The sequence below is a fragment of the Poecilia latipinna genome, unplaced genomic scaffold (genome assembly GCF_001443285.1).
Source record: "Poecilia latipinna isolate Pla-1442-1.1 unplaced genomic scaffold, P_latipinna-1.0 Scaffold141, whole genome shotgun sequence".
Classification (NCBI taxonomy): Eukaryota; Metazoa; Chordata; class Actinopteri; order Cyprinodontiformes; family Poeciliidae; genus Poecilia; species Poecilia latipinna.
In genome coordinates this window covers 171,335-194,915 of record NW_015112757.1, presented here as the reverse complement: position 1 = coordinate 194,915, position 23,581 = coordinate 171,335, and the positions used below count along the sequence as shown (strand labels likewise).

Genomic DNA, 23,581 nt, shown 5'->3' with positions numbered 1-23,581 from the left:
TGAATCACCGATGGCACCAAAAGACACTACAATTGGAGGAGCAGATGTTCGTGCTTTGCTGATATACTGAGTACACATCAAACAGGAAATGAGAAAATCAAGGAGAAATCATCTCGACTATCTTTTTTTTTCCTGTTTTTGCGATGCTAGATTTTCATAACTAATTTGCTAAACAGATAGCCAAACGTGGAGATCACCTCAAAAATGTTAAGTTTTATCAATTGCGATGTATTATCTATTTCTTAAAGTAACTAGTTTACTAAAAATACAGTAATGTAACTTATGCACTGGACTTATAAAGTTTTTTAAACAAATACAACAAAAGTCTTTATTAAACACTTTGCAAGTTAGTTCCATAATACCAAAATGAATATTTACTGCAGACATTTTTCCTGTTATAAAAATGGTGGCAAAAAGTGTGCAAAGAAAAATGATCGACATAATCTCGGACATTATTTCTGAATGTTATGTATGCTCTTATGTAGTTTAACAGATAGGTGCCAGTTGACATAAGGCTGTGACTTCACTGCCTGGTGAGTCATAACAGAGGTAAGTTGACTTCAACCCCCTTCTCCACATTGGTCTTTTCATGAAACACATGGACACAGCAAAACAACTCAATCCCTTATGGTCAATGGGCGAGAGGTGGGATACACCCTGGACAGGTTGCCAAATAATAACCTGGTATGAAAATTCTCCAAAAATGAAGTTTGGATAGTGTTTTTTTTTTTTTTTTTTTACCTTCTTGACTTGACCTTCCTTGTCTCCTTCTAACAGTGGCGAGTTTGTCACCGTTTCTGTTTTTTTTTTTTTATTGCTTGCAAAGTAGGCAAGTAGATGTTTGGTTGTTGCCATTTCCAGACCTATGAAGATCAACACACATCTGGCTTTCTTGTCTGGCATGTTCTCATGTCTTTGCTATTTAGGAACACTAAGACGAATGGGCTTCTGTTTCACATTAAACATCTACGCCAGGGCAATTGTAGCATATTCTCCCACCCACCAATGGAAATTTGATAATCGGTGACCTTCTACAATACAACATGAGTTTAGCACAGGGAATTTGATAATCGGTGACCTTCTACAATACAACATGAGTTTAGCACAGGGGGCTTTGGCATCTTTTGGATGAGGGATACCAATAATGTTTTTTTTTGAGGATGCTATGTGTGTGGCTCTCCCAGAGAAAGGAGAATGTCATTCTAATCAACAACTTAGCTAGCCAGACTCAGCTGGCTTCTGTTGGGTTTGTTAATCGAGCGTTAAAACAGACCGTCATAAAACAGTGGAGATGACTTCAGCAAATAACCTTCAGACCAGGGAACACTCTTTTTTTTCTGCCTTTCTTCTCTGCCATCCATTTACACAATCATATGAGACACGAATGTACAAACACATTTTCAAAGTTGCACCAAATTGCAATACAAGCAAGCGCACCCACAAAACAACATGACATCATCAGAGAACGCAGTCCTTCACACATGTACAGTAGAGAAATCCAGTTACTTCATCAGCTTCATCACAGATGTGCTCCCTTACACACACCAGGCACAAACACACTCATTACACACACACGCGGGGCATGGGCTCCGTGAGTGTGACGCAGTTGCTGAGATCCATTGCGCAAATCAGAAGTGGTCGCATGTGTTGCTAATGTAATCGAGAGAAGGGAGAGACACGCAGGGTGGGTTCGTGGCGCATGACATCATCTGATCTGAGGTCAGTAGGTGGCGCGGACAGAAAAGAGAATTCTGCCAATATTAGCGAGGTCGCGTTGTTTGAAACAAACGCGCATCTATTAACAATCCAACTGTCCATCTCTGAAGTTGTTCAAAATACACTTCTATGAAAAGTATCCCCACACACACAGACACACAAATTTTAGTTTTTTTTTTTTTTTTTTCCAAACAAGGGGGTTTCAAGTCACCCGATAAATCTTTATATCAAATGAAAACAACCTCGGTACAAACAGGACTTCATTTATTAATGGAAAAATCCTAAGCGAAGCAATCTGGCCCTGTGCTAAAACGTTATTGATCCCAAAACCCAATCAGTGGTTTTGTGCCACCCTTGGCAGCAACACAATGCATTTGTGAAATTTGCCAATTAATCTTTTACATCAATGTGAAAACAGTTTTTTGTTCCCCACTCTTCTTTGTAGATATGCTTTATTTCAGCCCCACTAGAGAGGTTTTGAGCATGACTGGCATGAATTATGGAGTTCCATTTGTGCCAAAAATATGATATGCTTACACGTCAATGCTAAGTGAATATGCTTTGTGCATAAAAAACAGACACAAAACTAACTATTACATACACACAAATATATATATATGCTTATTTATTGTTTATTTAAAAAACAAAAAACAAATTTTCTTTTGTAGTTGTGTTTTATAGTTCCATAAATTTTGACCCAAATTATGAGAGTAATGACATGAAGTTTTGCTTCTGATTTTTTTTCTCCCTCCTTTTTATGTTACATATTTTAGGAAGTAAAACTAGTAGTTTGTCTGTAGTCCTAGCGTTCACTGTGTGCTATGTATTGTTTTAAACATTTATTTTTAATCAGTGTTATTCATAAACCCTATACGGTATTGAGCGGTATTTTTTGACCTGAACTGAGCTGTTTTTTCACCAACTGGAAACAAAATGTTTCCAGTTGCATACACACAAAGCTCACTTGAGCTTCACCTTAAACTCTTGACGTAGTAGAGCTAAACAGTGCAGAGGATGAATCTTCTTTTAGAATTGTTTGCTATTTAGAGTTAGACTTGCTGGTATGCTTTGCGGTACAGTTAATCTGACGTCAGTCAGTTTGTTTGACCTTTGGCCTTAAGTATTGTATTTGTACAATTATTCTGACCTCAAGCTTTGATGAGGCAGCTCTCTGAAGCTCTCAGGCTGGCTGTTAAAAGCCCTGGTAGGGTGAAGATGCCAGACGGTAAGTGGCCTATATGCAGTCCTGAGTTATGGAGGTAGCTGTTATCCCAGCAGCTTTCTCTGCTGCGAGGGGGCAGCAGACTTCCCGGCTGCCGTCAGAGACTTTTGCAGCGTGACTGCACACCCTTCACACGCGCCCACGCTCGTGCTGCGAAATGTCTCCCCTTATCTGCGCCGAAAACAAAACTCCAAGGTTCGCCATCCACATGAGGGAAGAGCCCAAAACACAGAATGACATCATCACAACTTCCTGTTTCTTCAAGTTTCCATGGCACCAGTGGGGTGGGGGGTTGGGGGGAATATCTGCATGCTTTAAATGATTGGCGGATGGTGAGTCAGTTAGGGCCGGTCCATTTTTCTTTTCCTTTTTTTTTTTTTTTTTTTTTTTCTTTTCCGCACAACCACAACAAAACCATACCCCAGTGCTCAGCCCTGTCCTGGCTGGAGCGCCGGAAAGCCTGACCAAACATGGCACTGGTGTTATTCAGTGATGTGAATCATTACAAAGAGCGTAAACTCCTTTTACATATTGATGCTGTAATATGCTGGTAGGATGTTAAAACAAATTTTGAAACAACGGTTACGTATTAGCAGTTAGATAATCTGACTGAAATCTGTGAATCAACGGAAACACTGTGTTGAAGGGAAACTTCTTTAAGTGGACCATCATTTATCACAGAGCATCTATGACTACATTATTTTCTGTTTTATGGACAATTGTTGATCACATGCATATTCAGCAGTTTGTAGTCCTTTTTGGCTATTTCATCCAGGTATATAAGAAATAGCAAGTCAGCAGAAGTACTTGGAATGTGGAGGGACTCACGGTTCTCTCACTATCTGTTTTTCTACACTTCTCAGGACTTTTAATTATTAATAAATCCCTGCAGTAATAATATAGCAGCTTAAACGTATCAGAATCATTACATAAAATAAAACTTTAAAGTTATTTAACTTCTTCAGATGGAAAAAATAAAACTGAAAATGCAAATGTTTAAGATTCTATTTCCATCCTTAGAGTAAGCCTTCCAATGGCACATTAAAATCTTATAATATCAAATAATAACATCAAAAACAGGAACAACCATCCACTAATTGTAAGAGAAGGCAGTTCTTCTCTACATACTGGAGAAACACTAACACAATATGTCAGTAAGCAGAGTCTGAGATATATATATATATATATATATATATATATATATATATATATATGTATATATATATATATATATATAGATGTAGTGATAGTAAATACAAGTGATAGTGTCAGTGAGTTTTGGGGGTTTTTTCTTCAGAGGATTGTTTATAGAGAATCAAGGCCATCTAAACAAGAAATGTAGCATGGAATGGTCGGTTAGGTTTACACCCTGTGATGTATCTCAGTGCTTCATGACAAACAACATGTAACATCTGCAAATATCTAAACAGGACCATTCAGATAACGTTAACATGGTCAGTGTGAGGTAGAAATGCAACCTCAATAAGTCCTTTCTCTATTTTAAATGAAAAATATGATTTATTTATATGAATGAACCAAATTTGCATTTGTTCTAATTATGTTCAATGTGTCATTTAAAATACTTTTTTTCATTCATAGAAATATCAATGCATCCATAACTAGACGTACGGTGAATTTGCAAATTGTTCTTGAAAATAGCATAGAGTTAGTTTTTTTTTTAGCCTTTTATAAGAGTAAATACTGTCAAATTCAACCTGCAAATGATCAAACATCAGGACATTGTCTTTGTATGATATTAGAAGCAACATGATCATTTTTACCCTAATTTGTATATAAATTGGCAAAAGTATTAGGCATAATACAGAGCTTTGAGGGACACCTTTTGTGACATTCTGATAACTAGAATAGAATAGAATAGAATAATTATTTATTGTCCCAAGTGAAGAAATCACAGCAGTAAGTTACAGTAAGTGGGGGAATATAGCATTGCATATTTACACAAAATAAAAGTAAGAAACAGTATAAGGAAATAAACACTGCACAGTCATTACAAATAGCATGCTATCTAATCACTTCCTCTCACCAGATAAGCTGCTGCTTCAACATAGAACATGGCTGATGCCACCCCACATTTATTTACTGTATATTATATAAAAAGTTTATTAAAGAGACTGTTTGTGTTAAATAAACGTACAACATATGACCAATCCAATAACTTTAAGTCATTCTTTTCTTCATTCAATAATTAATTAGTGCTATTTATTTATTTATTTATTTATTTATTTATTTATTTATTTATTTATTTATTTATTTATGTATCTATATATATATATATATATATATATATATATATATATATATATATATATATTCAATCATGCATTATTTATGTTTATCATAAAAAGACTGCATTGTAATAATAATAATAATAATAATAATAATAATAATAATAATAAATAATGGTTTTAAAACATTTCTTTAACCATTAACCAGATCGTTTTGTGGGTCAACTCTCATGTTGTAATGACTATAGATTAGACAAAAAAAAAAAAAAAAAAAAAAAGCCCCCCCCCCGTCTTCCCCCCTTTTGTCTGCCGGTGGAGCCATGTACGCCAGCACGCTCCCGTTCCGTTCCGTCCCCCTACCGACCCGCGTCCTGTCCCCGCCCCCTTTCTCCTCCTCAAGCCTTCGCTCCGTACGGGACCGCAATGATTTAGAAGTTCAGGAATCCCACGTGACGTCACCGGGAGGGTGATGTAATGCTTCTGTAAATAGAACGTATTGTCATCGCGCTCCAGTCCAACGTGGTTCCTCTCTGGAGCGCCGCTCGTCCCTCTCTCCACTTGTAGGTAAGCCTGCGTCTACTTTTCATTCACAAAAACTTTTGGAAACCGCGCAACAAGCGGCAGCAGGCGCCGGTCGCGGCTCTCTCGTGAACTCTTCGCGGCTTCGGACGGCTTCCTAATTCATCTAAGTTTGTCCGTTCCTTTATTCAAACCAGCTGGAGAAGTTACCGGCGGCGGGACTTTTTGTAAGGTTAGGTGTCCTGGTGAAGTCTCATCAGCAAGCGGGACGGGGTTGAGCGCTCCGTGTCTATTTAGGGGGGTGTGACAGCACTCTTCATACAGCTGTGCCGGCCGGCCGGGCTTGTTTTTCTGAACAGGTTGTTTTTAGTGAGCTGTGGGACAGAACCGAGTCATGGTCCTGTTCTGACACTGGATTTACCGGCCGGAACCAACTGCTTGAATTTGATCCGAATGAACTGCGAACCTCAGGCTCGGTTCAATTCCATCTTCTATCAAATATGGAAACTTTAAAAGACAGTAAGTTGGTTCATCCTGAACGCATCTGAACAGTGTATTTAAAATTTTAAAATCATCAAAATGACTAAAAGTTATGTGTTTTGTTCCATTATTATTTATTATTATTAAACGGTGGACTATAATGTTTGATTTATCTGTCTTAAATGTTTGGTAAAAAAAAACAAAAAAAAAAAAAACAAAAACGATTGCCAGTATATTCAGAACCCAAATTAATCCCTCTTAAAGTCGCAACATATTGGCCGTTGTTGTGTGTAGGATTTATGCGTGTATGACATCATTCTGCAGTGACGTAATCACTCTGACAGAAGGATTTTTTTGCTGAAAATGTGCTGAGTCTGCTATAATCTCGTACAAATACTGCTTGATGGGACGCTGCGATAAAACAAGTTCAATGATTTGAACTTAAAGTGGAGAATTTTTATGCTTCATGTCCCTGAAGGTGTGCAGCTAATCGTTTTCCTTCAGCTGATCGTTCAAGCTGCCCATTTCCTATCTGTTATCGGGACCTTGTGAACTTGTTTGCTGTATTTTGTAACTAGTGTGTACACGCGCATCCACGCACGCGCACACACCTATGAAGTCACCTCTGCTTGCCTTAGGTTGGAAAATGGGGGCTGAGGCAGGTTCAAACCTGTCAGGAGTGTAGGCCCTGAAGTGTGGCCTTCCCTCTCCCTTCCTTCTTCTATCTGCCTCTTTTCCTCTTTTTCCACCCGTAGTCACTGCCCCTTGCCCTTTCCATTCCCCTCTCCATCACCCTTGCGTTGCTCTCCCACCCTCCCTCCCCCTCCTTCCTCACTCTTTCCACTACTTATGGAGGCATATTCTGTTGCTTTCGTGTTTTCAAGAGCTCTCACTCTTTCCCCTTAACATCAACACTCAACTCGTCTGGTTACACCTGATGCCAGAGACTTAAGTTTTTCTTCTTCTCCTGTCAGACGGAAACAAAAGGACTAGCAAAAAACTTATAGCGCCCTCCGACAGAAGCGATCTTCTCTGCCTCGCGTTTGTGTTGATGCTTTCATCCTGTGAGGGCTTGATGCAGGCCCCGGTGTGCCTTCTTCGTGCTTTCAGCGCTCTTATTGTGAGCTGGACGCCCGGTGAAAGCATAATTGCAGGCACTACACTCAGCAACATCACTGCACAGTAACCATGAAAAGTCTTACGGCTCAGAACTTCAATATCTGGCGTGCGGTGCTTACAGTCCGGTGTAAATCCCTACGAGTGCTTTGAAGGTTTTTCCTCCTTTTGTTAGGGTAGAAATCCAAATTTCAGTCTTTTATTTCCACTTTTTTTTTCTTTTTTTTTACTTCAAAACATTTGGGGTGCATATATACGACCTCCTTTTGCTCACAATTGGAGCCTCGTTTACATTTCCAACAACTCTGAGCTGCTTCACCATGGCAGCGTACCCACAGTATGATGCTGCCACTGCCATAGTTCATCATGGGGATGGTGTGAGTGGTAGTTTTCCTCCACATCAGAGTGCTTTCCATAAAAACCAAAACGTTTGAATTGGTTGCAAAAGTTCTATTTTGCGGCATCGGAGTAAAAGAAAAAAAAAAAAGAATGATTTTTCTTCTACTTTACAATAACGCACTAGTTTGCGTAATTTTTTTATTTATTATCACAGAATAATAGTATCAAGCTTCCCCACAGTGTGATGCTGCCACCACCATCCTTCACTGGGTGTTTTTAGGGTAATATGCATCTTTCCTCCTCATATTATTTTTTTCTTCTACTTGAAAATTATTCAACACTTTTGAAAATTTTCTCATAAATTCCTAATATGATCCTGCCACCTTTACGTGTCACTTTTAAAGAAAAAAATGTTGTTAAATTATATATTTTTTAATTCTTAAACAAAACAAAAAAAAAACCCAGATCCATCATCTACAGAAATACGTAACACATACTTTCCACACTCGAGCAAATAGTGTTTTACCTCTCATGTGTTATTTTTCTCTTCAGATGATTCTTCCTGCAGTGTAACTGTCTGACCTGTGAGGCACGAGGAATGCTCCCCTTCTCGGTGGCGAGGCTCCACATTGACACATTGTTCTTGATTCTTCTGTCTGTGCAGGCTTGTGGATGACATGAATGACAAACAGGACAGGCCTTATGTGTGCGGCGCCCCCGGCTGCTCTCAGGTCAGTAGGACACGGCGTGACTTGCATTCTAGTAAAAGACGAGTTTGGTGATTTATGTCTTTATGTTCTTATGGAAATGAATCACGCATCTACGTCACCTAATAATAAAAACAGCTTCTAAAAATAGCATCTGGAGATGTGACATCATCCTTTTCTCATCAAAGGAGTCAGATTTTCTTAACTACTGATAAGATTAAGAGTATTGTGACCGTTTGCGATAAGAGAGATAAGCCAGTGTACTTCAGCAATTTATGCCTCGACTCTTTCGCTTCCTCCTTCCGGTGGGGCCTGCAGCGCTTCCAGCTAGAGGAGCACCTGCTCATTCACAGACACAAGCATGAGATGACCCTCAAGTTCCCCCCGATAAAGACGGACATAAGTTTTTCAGGTGAGGTCAGATCGTCCACCTAACTGAGGTGACCGCATCTTGCATGTGTCGTTCTGTTCTCTCCTCCCAGTGGTTCAGCATTGGGAGGAGAAACACTTGTCATCAAAAGCTGTTATAAAAACCAGCTTGTATGTCTGTTTTTTTTTTTTTTTTACATACATATTTATGATATGGTTTGCTTTTATAGACTGAGAGCTGGATGAAAAAAGAAAAAGAAAAAAAGATGGCGATATGTTACACAATATATGATCTGATAACCCCAGAGCAGGTTTCCTTCCCTCAGGTAGTCCGCGCTGTGAAACAGAGGGGCTCATGTTGCAGCATGCACAGTAAAGCGCGCCGGGTTTGGCACAACATGGCTTGATTCAGAAACAAAAACAGGACTATTGATGTCTGATTTTTTTTTTTTTTTTTTTTTTGGGCTCTATTTTATATTTAAAGTAAAAAGCATTTGGTGCACAGGTTAGATTTTTGTGTAATCAGTCTAAACATTTTAAAATTCAAGATAATGCCCCCTGATAGATAACACTCCTTTGTTGTTTTTTTGGCTCTTCCGGAGCTTTTGGACCAATTTCCTTTGATCGGGAACGCTAGTTTTGGTCAGTTGGGCATTCGAACAGACCAACGATCACAAACACACATTAATGATTTGGAATGGCAATCCCAAATCCCTGATCTCAGCTCGATGGAAAGTTTCCAGACTATTCTTAAACTATTACTTTAAATGAGCTCTATTCTCTCGAAAAGAATGGCTAAATTTAAAAACATAATTACACCAGGACATTGTTATTGGCCAGACTACGTGTGTGGTCTGTCTGGCCCTTTATGATTTAATGTGCATGTATACGGCCCTTGATCCTGTATGCAGAATTTGGAACCTGGTATGAATTACAGACAGCATTCGCAACAATAGATTTAAACTTGTGCATCCAATTAAAAAATGTTTTTAAAACTTATTGAAATTGTTTTGCATTAATTTTCTATTCTGAAAACATAAATAAATAAATAATAGCACAATAATAACATGTAATTTTATGGAACAACAGGCCTCGCAGTTACAGAACATTCTGTTTTACACTGAAGGCGAATGAGAAACTACTGTTGTCTTTGATCCGCGTGCGTTTTTGCACACAGCATTCTAACGAACGAACACGATGAACCAATTAGCAGATATAATGGTTGAAGTAAGCCTAGAAGCAAGCAAAATGCTACATCCACCTTGAGGTATTAAAAACATTTTCCTTCATCCAGTGAAAAAATTTAGACTGTCTCAATGAACCCTAAGCACGTTTTTAAGTAATCTTAAACGTGACTAACGATCTTTAGGACAGTTTTATTAAAAAGTGGTATTTTACATCAAATGTTTTAGATTTAAAAAGTCATCTAGGTAACACATTTACATAAAAGCCTGTAAAATCTAAATCACTTTTGAGTCGTTTTTATTGGATCATGACCTCTTTGTTTTCCATTTCTATCTCCTATTTCCTCATGGAGTCACCCTGTGTTTTTATTGTCTTGTGATAGTCTAAACAGGGTCATTCTTGTCGTTATAAAACAATAATAAAATAATAAAAACGCACGTATTCAACGCGGCGGATCTTTTTGTATGTCGTGCATTTAACGCAACGAATTCATAGTAGTGTCAGTGCCAGATCCCTAAAAAAAAAATCGGCAAAATGTTGAGTAACTCTGTGGTTACTAATTGAATGACCCAGTGAGCCAATAATATCTAAGCTATGTAGTCAAAATGCTGTCACACGGTCAGATGTGTTAACATAGGATCAGCTGTCTCTCTGGATGTAAACATTAGAGTGGGATCTAACCTCCACAGATTCACCCCCACCCCTCTGGGACCGTCGCCCCCCCTCCCCCCACCCACCGGGGTCCCGTGTCCTGCAGTCTGTCTGGCCTCCTGCAGGAAATCTGGTGTCAAAACAATGAGCCCGGCTGACCCCTGACCCCTGCATGTTTAGACGGCTCAGAGAGACAGATCGATGTTATCAGGGAGTCAGGCTGGGAGCTCGGCTTGTCTCTCTCCTCCTTGCATTACAGCCTGGATGACGGTTGGTTTTAGAAGGCGTATCGGCTCGAACGGCGGAGGCCGCCGCCAGAAGCTGGGCAGCGAGGGATGAATTTATGTTAAAAAAATTTAAATCCGTCTCTTGTTTTTTTTATTTTTTATTTTTTTTTTTTTAACATCTGATTGCGTGTGATGTTTTCAGACCAGACTCCGACCCCAACGCGATTTCTGCAGAACTGTGAAGAGGTTGGTCTGTTCAAGGAGATCGAGGAGGAGTTTCTCCAAGCCCAGGAAGAGGAGAATAACAAACAGGTACATAAACAAAGGATTTGCTTCTTCTCACTCTTTGAAAACAAAAGTCCCATCGACATGCGAGACACAGTGCAGACCTGTGCGAGTTTGCTTGTGGAGTCTGTGACGGTGTGCGCCTTGAACGGCGGTTGTTTGTTTGCGAGGGGTGACGACGGGAGTCAGACCCAATTAGTCGACTGCAGATATCCGACCTGCTGCGGGAAAGACAAACCAGGCGATCACATTCTCCCCTCTAAATTAAACAGCCAGCCCTCAAACGCAAAGGCGCACACCTTGACGCTGGCTCAGAGTTCCGAAAAGATCCGAGCCAGTCTGTTGCTTCTACTTCGTCCTCTGCAGATGCTGTCTCATAATGGGCCGACTTGTATGAATCAGCAGCATCTAAAACCCCAGCTGCAGCTTCAGCACCCTCCCCAGCCGCCGCTCAGTCATCCCCAGGCCCCGCTGCATCATCCCCAGGGCCATGGCCCAATGATGGCACCGAGCTGCAGCCTGGCCGCCCAGCAAGCACTGTCCTGCTCCTCCGGCGCCTCGCAATCTGGATCGGTGATCACCCAGGCTCCCTCCACCTTAACACATTCAGGGTGAGTATAGCTTTACTTTGCTTTATATATAGACACACAGACGCTTGTATTCCAAATGACATATCAGTATCATATTTATTTGCAGCGTCTCGCAAAGGTTTTCATGAACGTTTTCACATTATGTCACCTTGCAACCACAAACTTGAATTTATGCCGTTTGGGCTAAATGTAGTAAATCAGCACAACTTTAGAAAGGGCTTACAGGGCAGTAGCCCAGGGTGCTGAGCTCTGAGGACCTCCGACCCCCCAAAAATGTGCTTTTTGGTGTTGTGTATGTTTTACAAACTTTCCACATCACATTAAACACATGGGCTCATTTTGCATGTGGTGTTTAGATTTTTATTAAATTAAACAGCTGCCAAATATTCGAAAATTATGAAGTGATAGCACATTTTTTTGGAACCAATGGGGCCAGACGTTTTAATCCAACCGTCCACCAATTTGTACCTGCCAATGGGTTGATCTACCTAACAATGTTCTTTAATTTGCATGAGAAAAAGTTTTTATTTTTATTTTTTATTTTTAAAAGAAAGGGCTCTAAAAGTGGCCCCAACCCAGGGCCCCTTATTCTTCTAATTCCGCTAAAGGATGTAAGGCATAACTGTAAAGTAAAAGAAAATTATACATGGTTTCATAAAATATTTACAAATAAAAATCTGACTAGCATTCAGTACCCACTTACTCCAATCCCCCTAAATTAAATAAAATCCAGCCATTTTGTCTCAAAGGTCACCTAATTAGTAAATATAACCCCCCAGTGCAGTGTTAATTGAACTCAATATTAACTACAAATATTCAAATCTTGTCTTTATTAAAAAATAAATATTAAGAAGGCCATTGTTGAAAGAAATTCCTGATAAGTCCTATTTAAAGTTTGGCTCTACCCAAACAGCTGACATGTGAATGAAGGTGCTCAGGTGAGACCAAAACTAAACTTTCCGGCTTACATGCAAAACATGTATAGTGGAAAACTAACTTTGTACCCCAATACTCTAATCCCTTTAATGAACAAATGGCTGTGCCAGTGTCATGTTATGGAAAGGAAATGAGTCAAAGTGAACAGAAAGACAAGAGACAAATACAAAAACCTAGTGAAATCAGTTTGTGCTTAGAATGTGACAAAATTTGGAAAAACTTATGATGCATATGCATACTTTGCAAGGCATTGTACTTTACTGTCTGCATAGCACTGTGCACAACACTTTTTTTCTTCTTCTTGTGTTCCTTGTTTTTGACATATTATAACTCATTCTGTCGGGGCAGCGGCTGGCGTTTTCCTCTGCATAATTCATTACCTCATTAATGAAGTGAGAGCAAGGAAGAAAAAGATCAAACATTTCATTCCAAGGGAACAAAGTGCAGATGGAGAACCGCTGCAGCATAACGCCCACTCAGTCCTGTTGACTCTACCCGCCCCAGTGCCCGACTAACCGCCTCTATTGTGTCTGTAAAAACTCAGAATCAGACTGGAGTCTCTCAGCGCCCGGGCAGCTTCCTTGGCTCCCTGGTTATCACCCAGTTCAGCTGACAGATTAGAGGAGGTTCCTGTCTTTCATCCGACCAGCTCCCAACAGCTGCTCCCACTCTGCCAGACAGTTTGGCTCTAGATTTGTTAACTCAGGAGAAACTCAATCTTTGGGATTTCTGAGAACACAGGCACTCACTACGCTATGGACGCAAAGGTAGATTTGTAAGAACAACGAAACGGAGAGGAAATAAACATATCGGTTCTACCCGAAGAAAATCATGTCCGCATGTCCAGCGTTAGCCAAGTTGTGACAAATTAGTTAAACTTTAAAGTTACATGTTTTGAAATATTTGATCAGATTACAACCACAAATTTGAATGCAGTTACTTAACTTTTCCTTGAAACACTGTGGGGACGGCATAAATCTGTGGATTACGCTATTTGGATTTCAAGTAGTTTTTCTGCATTATTTAACAGTATTTTTTTTTTTTATTGCTTCAGTTGGTGAATTTGCGATATGTTATCAATCAATCAGTCTGTACTTCTGCAACAGATTTCTAAATATGTTGTGTACTGCATAATGTGAGACAATTCAGTACCATATGACGCACAATAATTCCACATAGTAAAGTTACCAAGATAAGAAGATGCAATACAAAACAATACTCCACTATATTATATACTATGCTCTAAAATACCATGTAATAAAATATGAAACAGTCATGAGATATAAAGTCATACCGAAATGTATCATATGACACAATGCCATAGAATACAATATGACATGATTTGATTCGAGTACACAGTGGACCCCCCGCTTATTTGTGGCTCAGTATTCGCAGATGCACCTTTTCGTGTGTGTTTTTTCAGCGGGACGTAACTTCAAATTAAAAATCACCTTTGTGCAGATTCTTCAGAAAAAAAAAAAAAGGAAGCAGCTTGGGAAGTTGAGGTACCTTGGCACGACGTTACTTGACGTGCGCTTGGCTGCTGTTTGTAACGCAGTCAATCCAGGAGCAGGATTTCATTTTCTTGACGCTGATTGGTTGTTACCCAAAGAGCAAAGATAAGGATGACTGTTGTGAGCTCGTGCAGTAGTGCTAAGACAGTTTCCGTTGTGCATTCATGTCAAAGGTGTTTTTGATGTTTGAACTGTCAAAACAGGCTCTTGCAAGCATTTTTTAGAGGGAGTGTCAACTATTTGCAGATTTTAGCGAGTCAGATGGGGTTGTGATTCCTAACGGACACGAATAACAGAGACCCTCTGTGTATGAAGGTACATTTTGTTGTCTCTTTGCTGTTTTAGGCTTATTGCTGTCCAAATAGCTGACACAAAGCAAAAGATCAGCAAATGAATCAACTTTTAAAGCAAACCTGTCCCCACCAGTACAGGGGATTGCATCATTTGGATTTGTGAGATATATTTTTCCATCACAAAAAACATAGAGGCTAAATGAAAAGTGCTATAAGCATGCATGCAGATCAGCAGTCTTACCTTATAATCTCAATAATCTTGTAGGTCCTGGAAAAAAAAAACAAAAAACAGTGGTACTATCTCTAGAAAATAAAGCAGTTGTCTCTGAACTTAAAAATGTGCCTCACATTCTAAAAGATGCTATTTAGGCTAAGCAGTTAGAATCCCAGGAGTTTTGAAAAAATACAGACATTTTGGTCTTTACATTCTAAAATAATTTTTTTGAAAACCTAAAATTATGTACTTGTTATTATAATTCAATTTTCCTAAACTGGGAAAAGAGGAAAAGAGAAGCAAACTAGCGTCGGACTCGCAGGGAGACACAGGACATTGTTTGTCTTTCATCCCAAGTGTCCGTTTGACATTTAGGTCTTCCTATCTCCTGACCTACATATCTGACTGGATCACACGAGGAACATAAACAAAACATCTGCTACATCTCTGCTGATGATTAGCTGAGTCAGTAGAATGAGCCTCAAACATCTGCCGTGGCTCAGGCAGGCCATGACAGGACAATACGGAGAGAGAGAGCAGACAAGTCAGTCACGACGCAGTAAATCAGTGCCACTCAATCCAGACGTTGCGTTAGTCAGTGAAACCAATAAAGTGTTACCGAATGTTGCCTGTACTACAATTCCGACTGTTTCCAGCGATGTTTACGAACCGTTACCATGGCAACCGGGTTTCTGAGCGTCTGACGACAGGCCGCGTAAAGCTGTTTTGGGTTCGCCTGCACTTGACTCTATGTTGAAGGAGACGTAAATTCCCCCGATTCAACTATGACATCCTTGCCGATGACATCAGAGCAGCCGCAGAGACCCACGCTATCCGACTGGCCCTCAGCCAGAACGGTTAGGTCAGCAGCACATGACACCCAACGCTCTGCATCCCTGCTGTGATCCCCGAGCCTCCATGCTCTCTTTCAGTCTGCCACTTCTTTCAGTGTACTGTGTTTTCTTTAGTGTGTTTCTCCTTGCTTTCCCATTTTGAATTCTTATTATTCAGTTTGTTGGTTCACAGTGCCACATTTCATCTATAGACCCGTATGTTGAAGGACGTTTATCTCTCGGCTGCTTGAAAGTTATTTTCATATGTTGAATGGCAGAGTCTATGTCTGCCTTGTGTTCTTTCTATTTTTCCAAAAAGTTTTCTGGGGATAAAAAAATGTAAGAAAAATTATCTAAAACAAAGTTTTTGTTTATGTTTTTCCCTAAGAAGAATAGAATAGAATAGAATAGAATAGAATAGAATAGAATAGAATAGAATAGAATAGAATAGAATATTTTGCCTTGCAAAGAAAATAAAAGTTAGGGGCGACAACTAATCAAACACAGAAATAGGGATATGCTTTGAAAATAACCTTTTAAAACCATTTATGAAAATGCTATATGAAATATGAGAGTTTTTTTAAAAGGGGTTAGTTCATGTCTTTTTTTATTTCACTGCTTCCTCAGCATACATTTCGTATTTGTTTTTGGGTTATTTTTATCTTTGCAAATATGGTATTTGTGCAGCACAAGGAATGTTTTTTTAAGTGCTTAGAAATAAAGACGAACTTTCCAAAAATATGGGAAAAATGATCAAGATCTAACATCTCCGCTGTTGTTGCTCATCAACGTCTGGCTATTAAAGATGGGATCTCTCCTTTGATCATCTCTTATCAAATAGAATAACCGACGTCGTCATAAAGGCCTTACTTACCCTGCCGTGAACATTTGTTCAAGTTTTGCTAAACAGGTAGCTCCAATGTGGACACGACCATAAAAGTGTCAACTTGTGCCTCTTTCTGAACCGGGGTCGATGAAACGTTAGCTGAGCAGAGCTTCCTGGGCTGACCTGTTTTTCTTTCTGTGTGACCGACCACAGGCCGGCTCCCGGGGCGCTGTCCTGCCTCCTTCAAATGCGGAACAGACACAGACAACCTCTGCCAGCCTCATTACCTGGCACCTTGCCAGACCCCGCCATGCAAGGGGCATCTGCTCAGCACATGACCGTAAGTGTCGGAGGCTTTGTTGTCGTGCTCACATTCACACAGTTTCGCCTGTGCATGATCGATTGTTTATAAGTGATGGGGCGTCTACTTGTATAAGCGGGTCGTCCTCGCTGAATTATACATATTTGCTGTCGTCTTTGAAATTTTTGACGTTCGGATGTATTTGTCGAAAGAGTCGGATATTAAACGGATGTGACAAAGACGGGAGGCCTTTCTGTTTTTTAATAATGACGTGATATTGTGTTGTTTTCTTAGAGCTGCAAAAAATATTTGTGTCAATATTTTGTCTTCATCAGATAGAAAAGCAGATGTCTTGTGCAATGGGCATACCAGCTCCTGTTCAAAACCCGTCCTGTTGTTCTCCTCAGGTACCACTAAATGTTTTTGACTACTACAAAATCATCAGTGTTTATAAAAAAATAAGATATCAGCTAATACATCTTTATGCACTCTAGTAGAATTAGATTGTAAACTTAACATACAATATTTTACAGCATACATTCTCACTTGGTTTAATGATACAATACAAAAATTACATTACGCAATGTGATACGATACTGGAAATACAATACAGTATAATGCAACATATGTAACAGTGAGATCTGATATACATAGTATAATGTGATCCAATATGATCTGTTGAATCAGAATTAGCATTATTAGCTATGCTTGTGCACACAAACAAGGAACTTGACTTTGGTTTCACTTTGCTCTCAACGTACAGACATTTAAGTACAAATACGTAAAAATTATGTAACAAGACGCAATATGATATGAAGTTTTGTTTTCCGTGACTGACCACAGACCGTTTTGACGCACTTTTGTGGGCAGTGCTGTAAATCTCGACGTACCACAAGTCACAGTTTATGGCGCATTCCTCCAAGGGTGAAACTCAGATCTTGAAATTACACTCGGTTTTTAGAAGACAGAAAACAAATCGAGTTTGATCACTGCCATAAACATGTGCCTGCAGTTCGTGAAGACTGGCTACATCTGGCTGCTTTCATAAGATACAAACTGCCATTTGACATGAGTCACTATCCCACTATCCTTTCTGGGAAATTTGAATTTCCCAGAACAGACTTTGGTAGTCTGTTCTCAAAAAACTAGGTTGACTGTGAGTTTCATACAATGAAGCCAGTTACCTTAACTTGTCAGTATAGATGAGAACTACCAAGATTTACCTAGCAGTAGCAACACGCAAGCAGTCGCTTTCTTGGTCACAGTCAAAAGTTAGCTTTAGGTCACTTATATACCAAACATTTGAGCTAATTTCCTTAATTACAGATATCTGTATGATAAAGGGAACAAAAAGACATTTAGCAACCATGTCTCTAGGTATCACATGTCTGTTGCTTAACATCCAGAAGCTGCTGGATATATTTTTGTAGCTCAATAGTCATCCAGCAGCTCCCATCATTCCATAGTCACCTGATGTGATAGTTGTCGTGAAAAGTGTTGTCACTGCAGCTCGCCCCAGCACTGGTGGAAAGTTCAGGAAAAAGTCAAGGAATCTCACCTTTCACAGTCACATCTGGCTTTTAATGTCTGTACACAATCCAGAATACCCAGAAGGTTGAGAATCCTTAAAATACCTGTTAAAAGTGGGATAAAAAAATTAATTATCTGGAGACCCAAGAGCTGAATCCAAAACCAAACCTCTCTGAATCTACAATGTGTTGGAACCCATAGCCTTGGCTGTGAACATCCGCGATGATTCGGATGTCAAAAGCTGGGCAATACTCACGCAGCGGCTTGAAGGCAAAGATGAGAAGAAGCAAAGGCTACAAGTCTTTTGTAGCCTTTGAAGATCCATTCTTTTGGCCATAAAGTAAATCCATCCTGCAAGCGGCGACAAAGAGTGGCGACTTATCCTAGAAGACGGTGACTCATTTATATATTTCTCCATGCTTTCGCTCTTTGTTTTGGAAAAGTTACATTAAGTACATGCAGCTGGACTCTACTTACGAATTAGGCCTACCTACTAATTAGGTGACTTCTAAAGGCTCTTTGGCTCCTTTAACTTTACAGTGATCCGCTGCTTAATGTCGCCTTATCACATAAATCCGTGATGATGCATATTGAAGCTTGTGGTAGTAACATGAAAAAAAATGAGGAAAAGTTAAAGCAGTAGCAACATTTTTGCAAGGCTTCGCACTGTTTCGCCCGGGCCAGCCCGTATGAACTCTTAGCTGCTCCCCGTTTGTATCATCACAGCTGAAACAAAGTCAGTTGTCTCTTCCGGATCCTCAGCACAGCACGATGAGCTACAATCAAGTGTTATCAGGCGCTATTCATTCCCAGGTGTGAAACGGGACACTGCCTCTTTAAAACCACAGGAGGTGCATTAACATGCCTCTGTTGTACAGTAACAGTGCACTCAGCTGAAGTGGAAAAACAAACATTTGACAAGTGGATCAGTGTTTCATGTAAAGTTTTATGTCTTCATTCACCAATCCCTCTAGACAGAAATATCAAAGTGGTGTGTCATCTAGGCCAAGAAGACCCATGATGTAATCAGCAGCCCCAGCGTCATGGTGTTTGTATGTAGTAAACAGAGCTGAAATACTCATGCCCCGTCCTGCTACGTGTGTGTGTATGTGTGTGTTTGTTTGACTGGCGGCCTGGCTGGCTGGTAAAGTTGGCACGGACACTTCGGTGACCTCATCCTTGGCAGCGACTAAATGTACCCTTTTTTTTTTTTTTTTGTAGCTGAATGGTGAAGAGAGACAGACACAGAGAAAGAGAGAGCGAGAAAGAAAGAGAGAGAGGGATAAAGACTGCCTCTTCTCTTAAAGAAATATTGTGTAACAGCAAGCAGATAGTGATATTGGGAGTTGGGAGGGAGGTGATGTCATGCTCCAAACATGACCTCTCCCTATCTCGCTGAGTGTGGGAGAAAGGTGAGATGAGGTTTAATTTAGCTTGTACAGTCGCTTTAGTCAGATGATACACGGGAATAATAAAGTGTGAAGGGATCAAGCTGCAGATGGCACCATTTTGGATGAGAACACATTATCCCTCCTATCGGCGTTTGTCAACGCCGTTGGAGATCGATAGAAGAAACTCCAATTATGGACAAGATCTAATGGTTGTTTTTCGTAAAGACCTTTAGTCTATTTTCAGATACTTCAAAAAGATATATATATTAAAAAAAAATAAAAATACCTGTGTGCCGTTTGGATTCAGTGTGTACCGCTGATCACTAATGCGTTCACACTAAATCAAGAGCGTCCTACAGATTTAACGATGACCTACAGACTTAGGGTAAATTTGAAATATAAAATTTTTGTGTAGGCAATTAACGTTTGCAAAAATATCAAAATAAATAAATAATTTATTCATTGTTATTATTTATGGGGGTTTTTTTTGTGGCACGTGACAGCAAGTCACTTCAAAGTAAATAAGAAGAATAGAAAGGCCAGTTTAAAAAAAATAATAATTTGCACAAGACGAAAGAACTGTGTCATCAGTATAACTATGGGATTTACAATTGTGTTATTAAGATGCAATGTTAATAATAAAAATTGTGAGATGAATTGGTCCAAGGTCAAAACCATAGGGAACACCGTTGGGAACATACTTTAACCAAGAAGTTTTTTGTTTTTTTTTCCCCCAGCAATATTAATTTTCTTTAGCTACTTTTAGGTGAGACATAACTATGTATAACTAATTACATGAACTAATTATTAACTCACAGTATATATATTATTTATTTATTTATTTTTATTTTTTTGGGAGGGGGTGAATAAAACTCATAAAAAAGGTCTGATCAACAAATGATAAAACTTGTGGCTGAAATTTTCTAATGAAAAACAAATATTCACATTCAGCTTGTTTCAAGTTTAACTAAGCAGTAAGTACCATTATTTGCACATATACACAACTGATATGAAATGCTAACCAAATGAACCAATGATATCCTTACTTAGCCTTACCTTTACCCTTATTGTGCTATGCTATGCTGACACTCAGTCTGCACCAATGAAGATTCGCTCACCTCACCAACATGTCCTGTTTGGCATGACTGAGAGCACCTTGACATTTTTTATTTTTTTTATCAAGCCTGATGGCTTATTCTTTGATTAATTCTATTCCTGTGCTCAGAGACCCAAACAGATGGTGGGGCATCATTACTCTCATCAACACCCGGGAATGCTCGCCATCAACAATCCTGTGACACCCATGGGTCACATGATGGAGATGATGTCGCAGCGTCACCACGCCCCTCCACTTCAGCAACAGCAACACCACCATCCTCATCATCCCCACCTCCCTCATCACCATCATCATCACCAACCCAATCAACCGCCACAGCTTGCAGCTCCGCCCCACACCTACCAGCAGCGATGCCACGCTCCACCTCCACAGCACCTACGAAGCACTCAGAGCCTCCAGCTTCACCAGTCAGGGAACGCAGCACACTCTCATTCTCACCAGTCACCGCCATCACGCCTGCACCAGAACTCCCCACCTGCACCCCCACTATCCGCCCCACCGCAGGTGCAATGCGTTAACACAAAGAACACAGTCTCTGTTGGTGTTGCATTTGTGCTTTCAAGCAAAGTGATGCTACTTTTCAATGTTTTTTTTTTCTTTTTTTTTTTCCTTCAGTTATCACCAGTTGCACAACAGATGCAACCATCCCACTCTCAGCATGCAGCACAGGCAAGCTGTAGCGGCAGCAGCAGCAGCGGGGGCAGCGGCGGAGGGGGAGGAGGAGAAGGCGGCAGCCGTCGAAGAAGATCGGCTGAGCAGGACCCCGACGAGCGCAGGCAAAAGTTCCTGGAGCGCAATCGGGCCGCAGCAACCCGCTGCCGACAAAAGAGGAAACTGTGGGTGTCGTCACTGGAGAAGAAGGCAGAAGAGCTTACGCACACAAACCTACAGCTGCAGGTGGGCAACGCTTTGCGTTTTGCGAGGCTCTACGACTGAAAGAATGCAGACTTGAAGAATAAACTTCAAAGTATTTGATTGGGATTTAATGTGACAGGTGATATCCGGGTAAGCATATTCCTACAAAGCATCACACTTATCAGATCTATCTGCATCCCCAGAACGAGGTGACGTCACTGAGGTCAGAGGTTGGCCAGTTGAAGCAGATCCTGCTCACCCACAAGGACTGTCCCGTCACTGCTCGGCAGAGGGAGGCGCAGGGGTACCCCAGTGAGTAAAACCCCTTAACCCTGCACCTCTGTCTAGACAGCCCAGCAGCTTTCCCAGATCTTCATCAATGACCGCTGAGGTTATTGTTCAGGCACATTGTTCCTTCATAGTGCTAACAGACGAATGCCACATGACTGCATGTTGTTTCGCCATAATAAAGCACTCTTCTGTTCACTCAGAGACCTTAAACTGTGTCCCGCAGCACTTTGGAATAAAATCAGCTTCTAACCCCACGTTCTCCAAATATTAGCGATGCACTTTTTGTTCCTCAGGAGAGCCGATCAAACACTTAGGACGATCCGTCATCTTTACATTTCAACGAACCGTACATGTTGCACTCCAGGCAGGCTAAAGTGTATGTCCAACATAAACTTTAACTGACTGTCATGACGAAAGATTTACAAGCGGCTGTTATGCAATGATAGCCTGTGTTATATGCATATATTTCTATTCTTGTCTTTTTACCTGTATGTACAGTATTCAGTTGTTAAAAGAATAAAAAACAGATGTTTTCATATGACCTGAGCTCTAGTGGGTTTTTATTTGTCTGTTAAAACATAGAAAGCTCAAAAAGCTCAATCCGGCAGCGGACAACCCTAACGTTATCGGTGACTTTGACAGATGTCTCTGTGTCCAGCTGCAGGGGTGAGTCCAGAAGGGAGTCCCACCCCTGCAGACCCTGAGACTCAGCCACACGCCATCCAGCACAACAGCGTTTCCACCTCCTCGACAGTCGGATGTGACAACGGGCACGGCCCCCTCTCTGGACTCTAAACCCCCCTTGCTACAGATAATAGCGCTGAACTCGACGAGTGGATTCATAAATCCACAAGGACTCAAAGCTGTTTTACCGGCATCATCAGCAGCCCTTTTTTTTAATATCAGGTGCTAAAGCAAGCCTTGTTTGCAAAGCTCTGGTGTCAACTTTGACTCTTGTGTTGATGAGGAAAATATCTGGGGCTGTTTACATGAATCCAACCTGCACTTCTAACTCACGGGTGATCCAAACACAGACAATCTCTGCATGTTTTGCACTAACTTTAATAAAACAATTCCTGAGCGGTACGTTTATGTACACAGGTTGGAGAAAGAAAATATTTTACAAAAAAAAAATAACATAAAATAAAAATATAAAGTAACCTGGGTTCAATTTAATCTAAAACAAAAAAATTATGGGACTTCTTTTTGTAAAGGTACATCCCCTCCAAACACACCATTTCTAAAAACATGGTGGTGGCAGCATCATCTTGTGGGGATGTTTCTCTTCAGCAGGAACAAGGAAACTGGACAGAGTCGGTGGAAATGTGGAGGGAGCAAAACAAGCCAACGGTGAATGAAAACCTGCTTGAGACTTACCCCATGAGAGACTTAAAGCCATAACTGCAGAAAAAGGACAGCTAAATGCAATCTCTCCCCTTCCTCGGTATATTTCAACACTGCTTTGTGTTGTTCTGTCTCATAAAATGCAATGAAAGTGTACTGAAATGTGAAAATTTCAAGGAGTATGAGTACATCTTGCAGGGCTCTGTATAGTTTTTATATGTAACTAACTTTGCAGCTGCTGGTTGCACATCTTATGCCTTTTGTTTTGAAGCAAAAAAAAAATAATTTCAACGAATAATACAACTGTATTTGTGTATTAATAAGTAAACCACTTCTTCACAAAATGTTATTTTAAACATTGCAAATGTGTTCTTGTAAATAAAGTCATTCAAAGCAGAAATCTGTGTTCCAGAGCCGTAGAAATAGAAAGAAAGATTGTAAACTGGCTTTCTTGAATGTCACTTTTTTTTTTTTTTTTTTTTAC

At 40.2% G+C, this 23,581-nt stretch overlaps 2 protein-coding genes across 6 annotated transcripts in view; one reads left to right on the top strand and one right to left on the bottom strand.

The window, feature by feature from the left end:
• The window catches only part of jazf1a (JAZF zinc finger 1a), a 38,208-nt gene extending 23,447 nt beyond the window's left edge, over positions 1-14,761 (bottom strand). The window contains exon 1 of the mRNA XM_015028991.1: positions 14,637-14,761. The gene's annotated coding sequence lies outside the window, so the exon portion shown is untranslated. The remainder of the gene's footprint in view (positions 1-14,636) is intronic.
• creb5a (cAMP responsive element binding protein 5a) lies at positions 5,573-22,994 on the top strand. Of its 5 annotated transcripts, none has more exons than XM_015028988.1 (11): positions 5,576-5,748; positions 8,303-8,369; positions 8,664-8,757; positions 10,980-11,089; positions 11,429-11,673; positions 16,482-16,608; positions 16,905-16,976; positions 20,716-21,111; positions 21,223-21,504; positions 21,666-21,774; positions 22,418-22,994. In XM_015028988.1, the coding sequence occupies exons 2-11, from the start codon at positions 8,316-8,318 to the stop codon at positions 22,546-22,548; spliced, it is 1,620 nt and encodes a 539-aa protein (XP_014884474.1). In that variant the 5' UTR covers positions 5,576-5,748; positions 8,303-8,315; the 3' UTR covers positions 22,549-22,994. The 5 variants fall into 5 exon arrangements, with proteins under 5 accessions (XP_014884475.1, XP_014884474.1, XP_014884476.1 ...); XM_015028990.1 differs by having other exon boundaries at positions 22,396-22,549; XM_015028986.1 differs by having other exon boundaries at positions 5,578-5,748; positions 22,412-22,994.
• Positions 22,995-23,581: the final 587 nt, after the last annotated feature.

Coding starts and splice junctions, on each gene's coding strand:
- creb5a (XM_015028986.1), top strand. CDS start 8,316: ATGAATGACAAACAGGACAGGCCTTATGTGTGCGGCGCCCCCGGCTGC. Junction 8,370..8,663: donor GCGCCCCCGGCTGCTCTCAG/GTCAGTAGGACA, acceptor TGGGGCCTGCAG/CGCTTCCAGCTAGAGGAGCA. Junction 8,758..10,979: donor GACGGACATAAGTTTTTCAG/GTGAGGTCAGAT, acceptor TGATGTTTTCAG/ACCAGACTCCGACCCCAACG.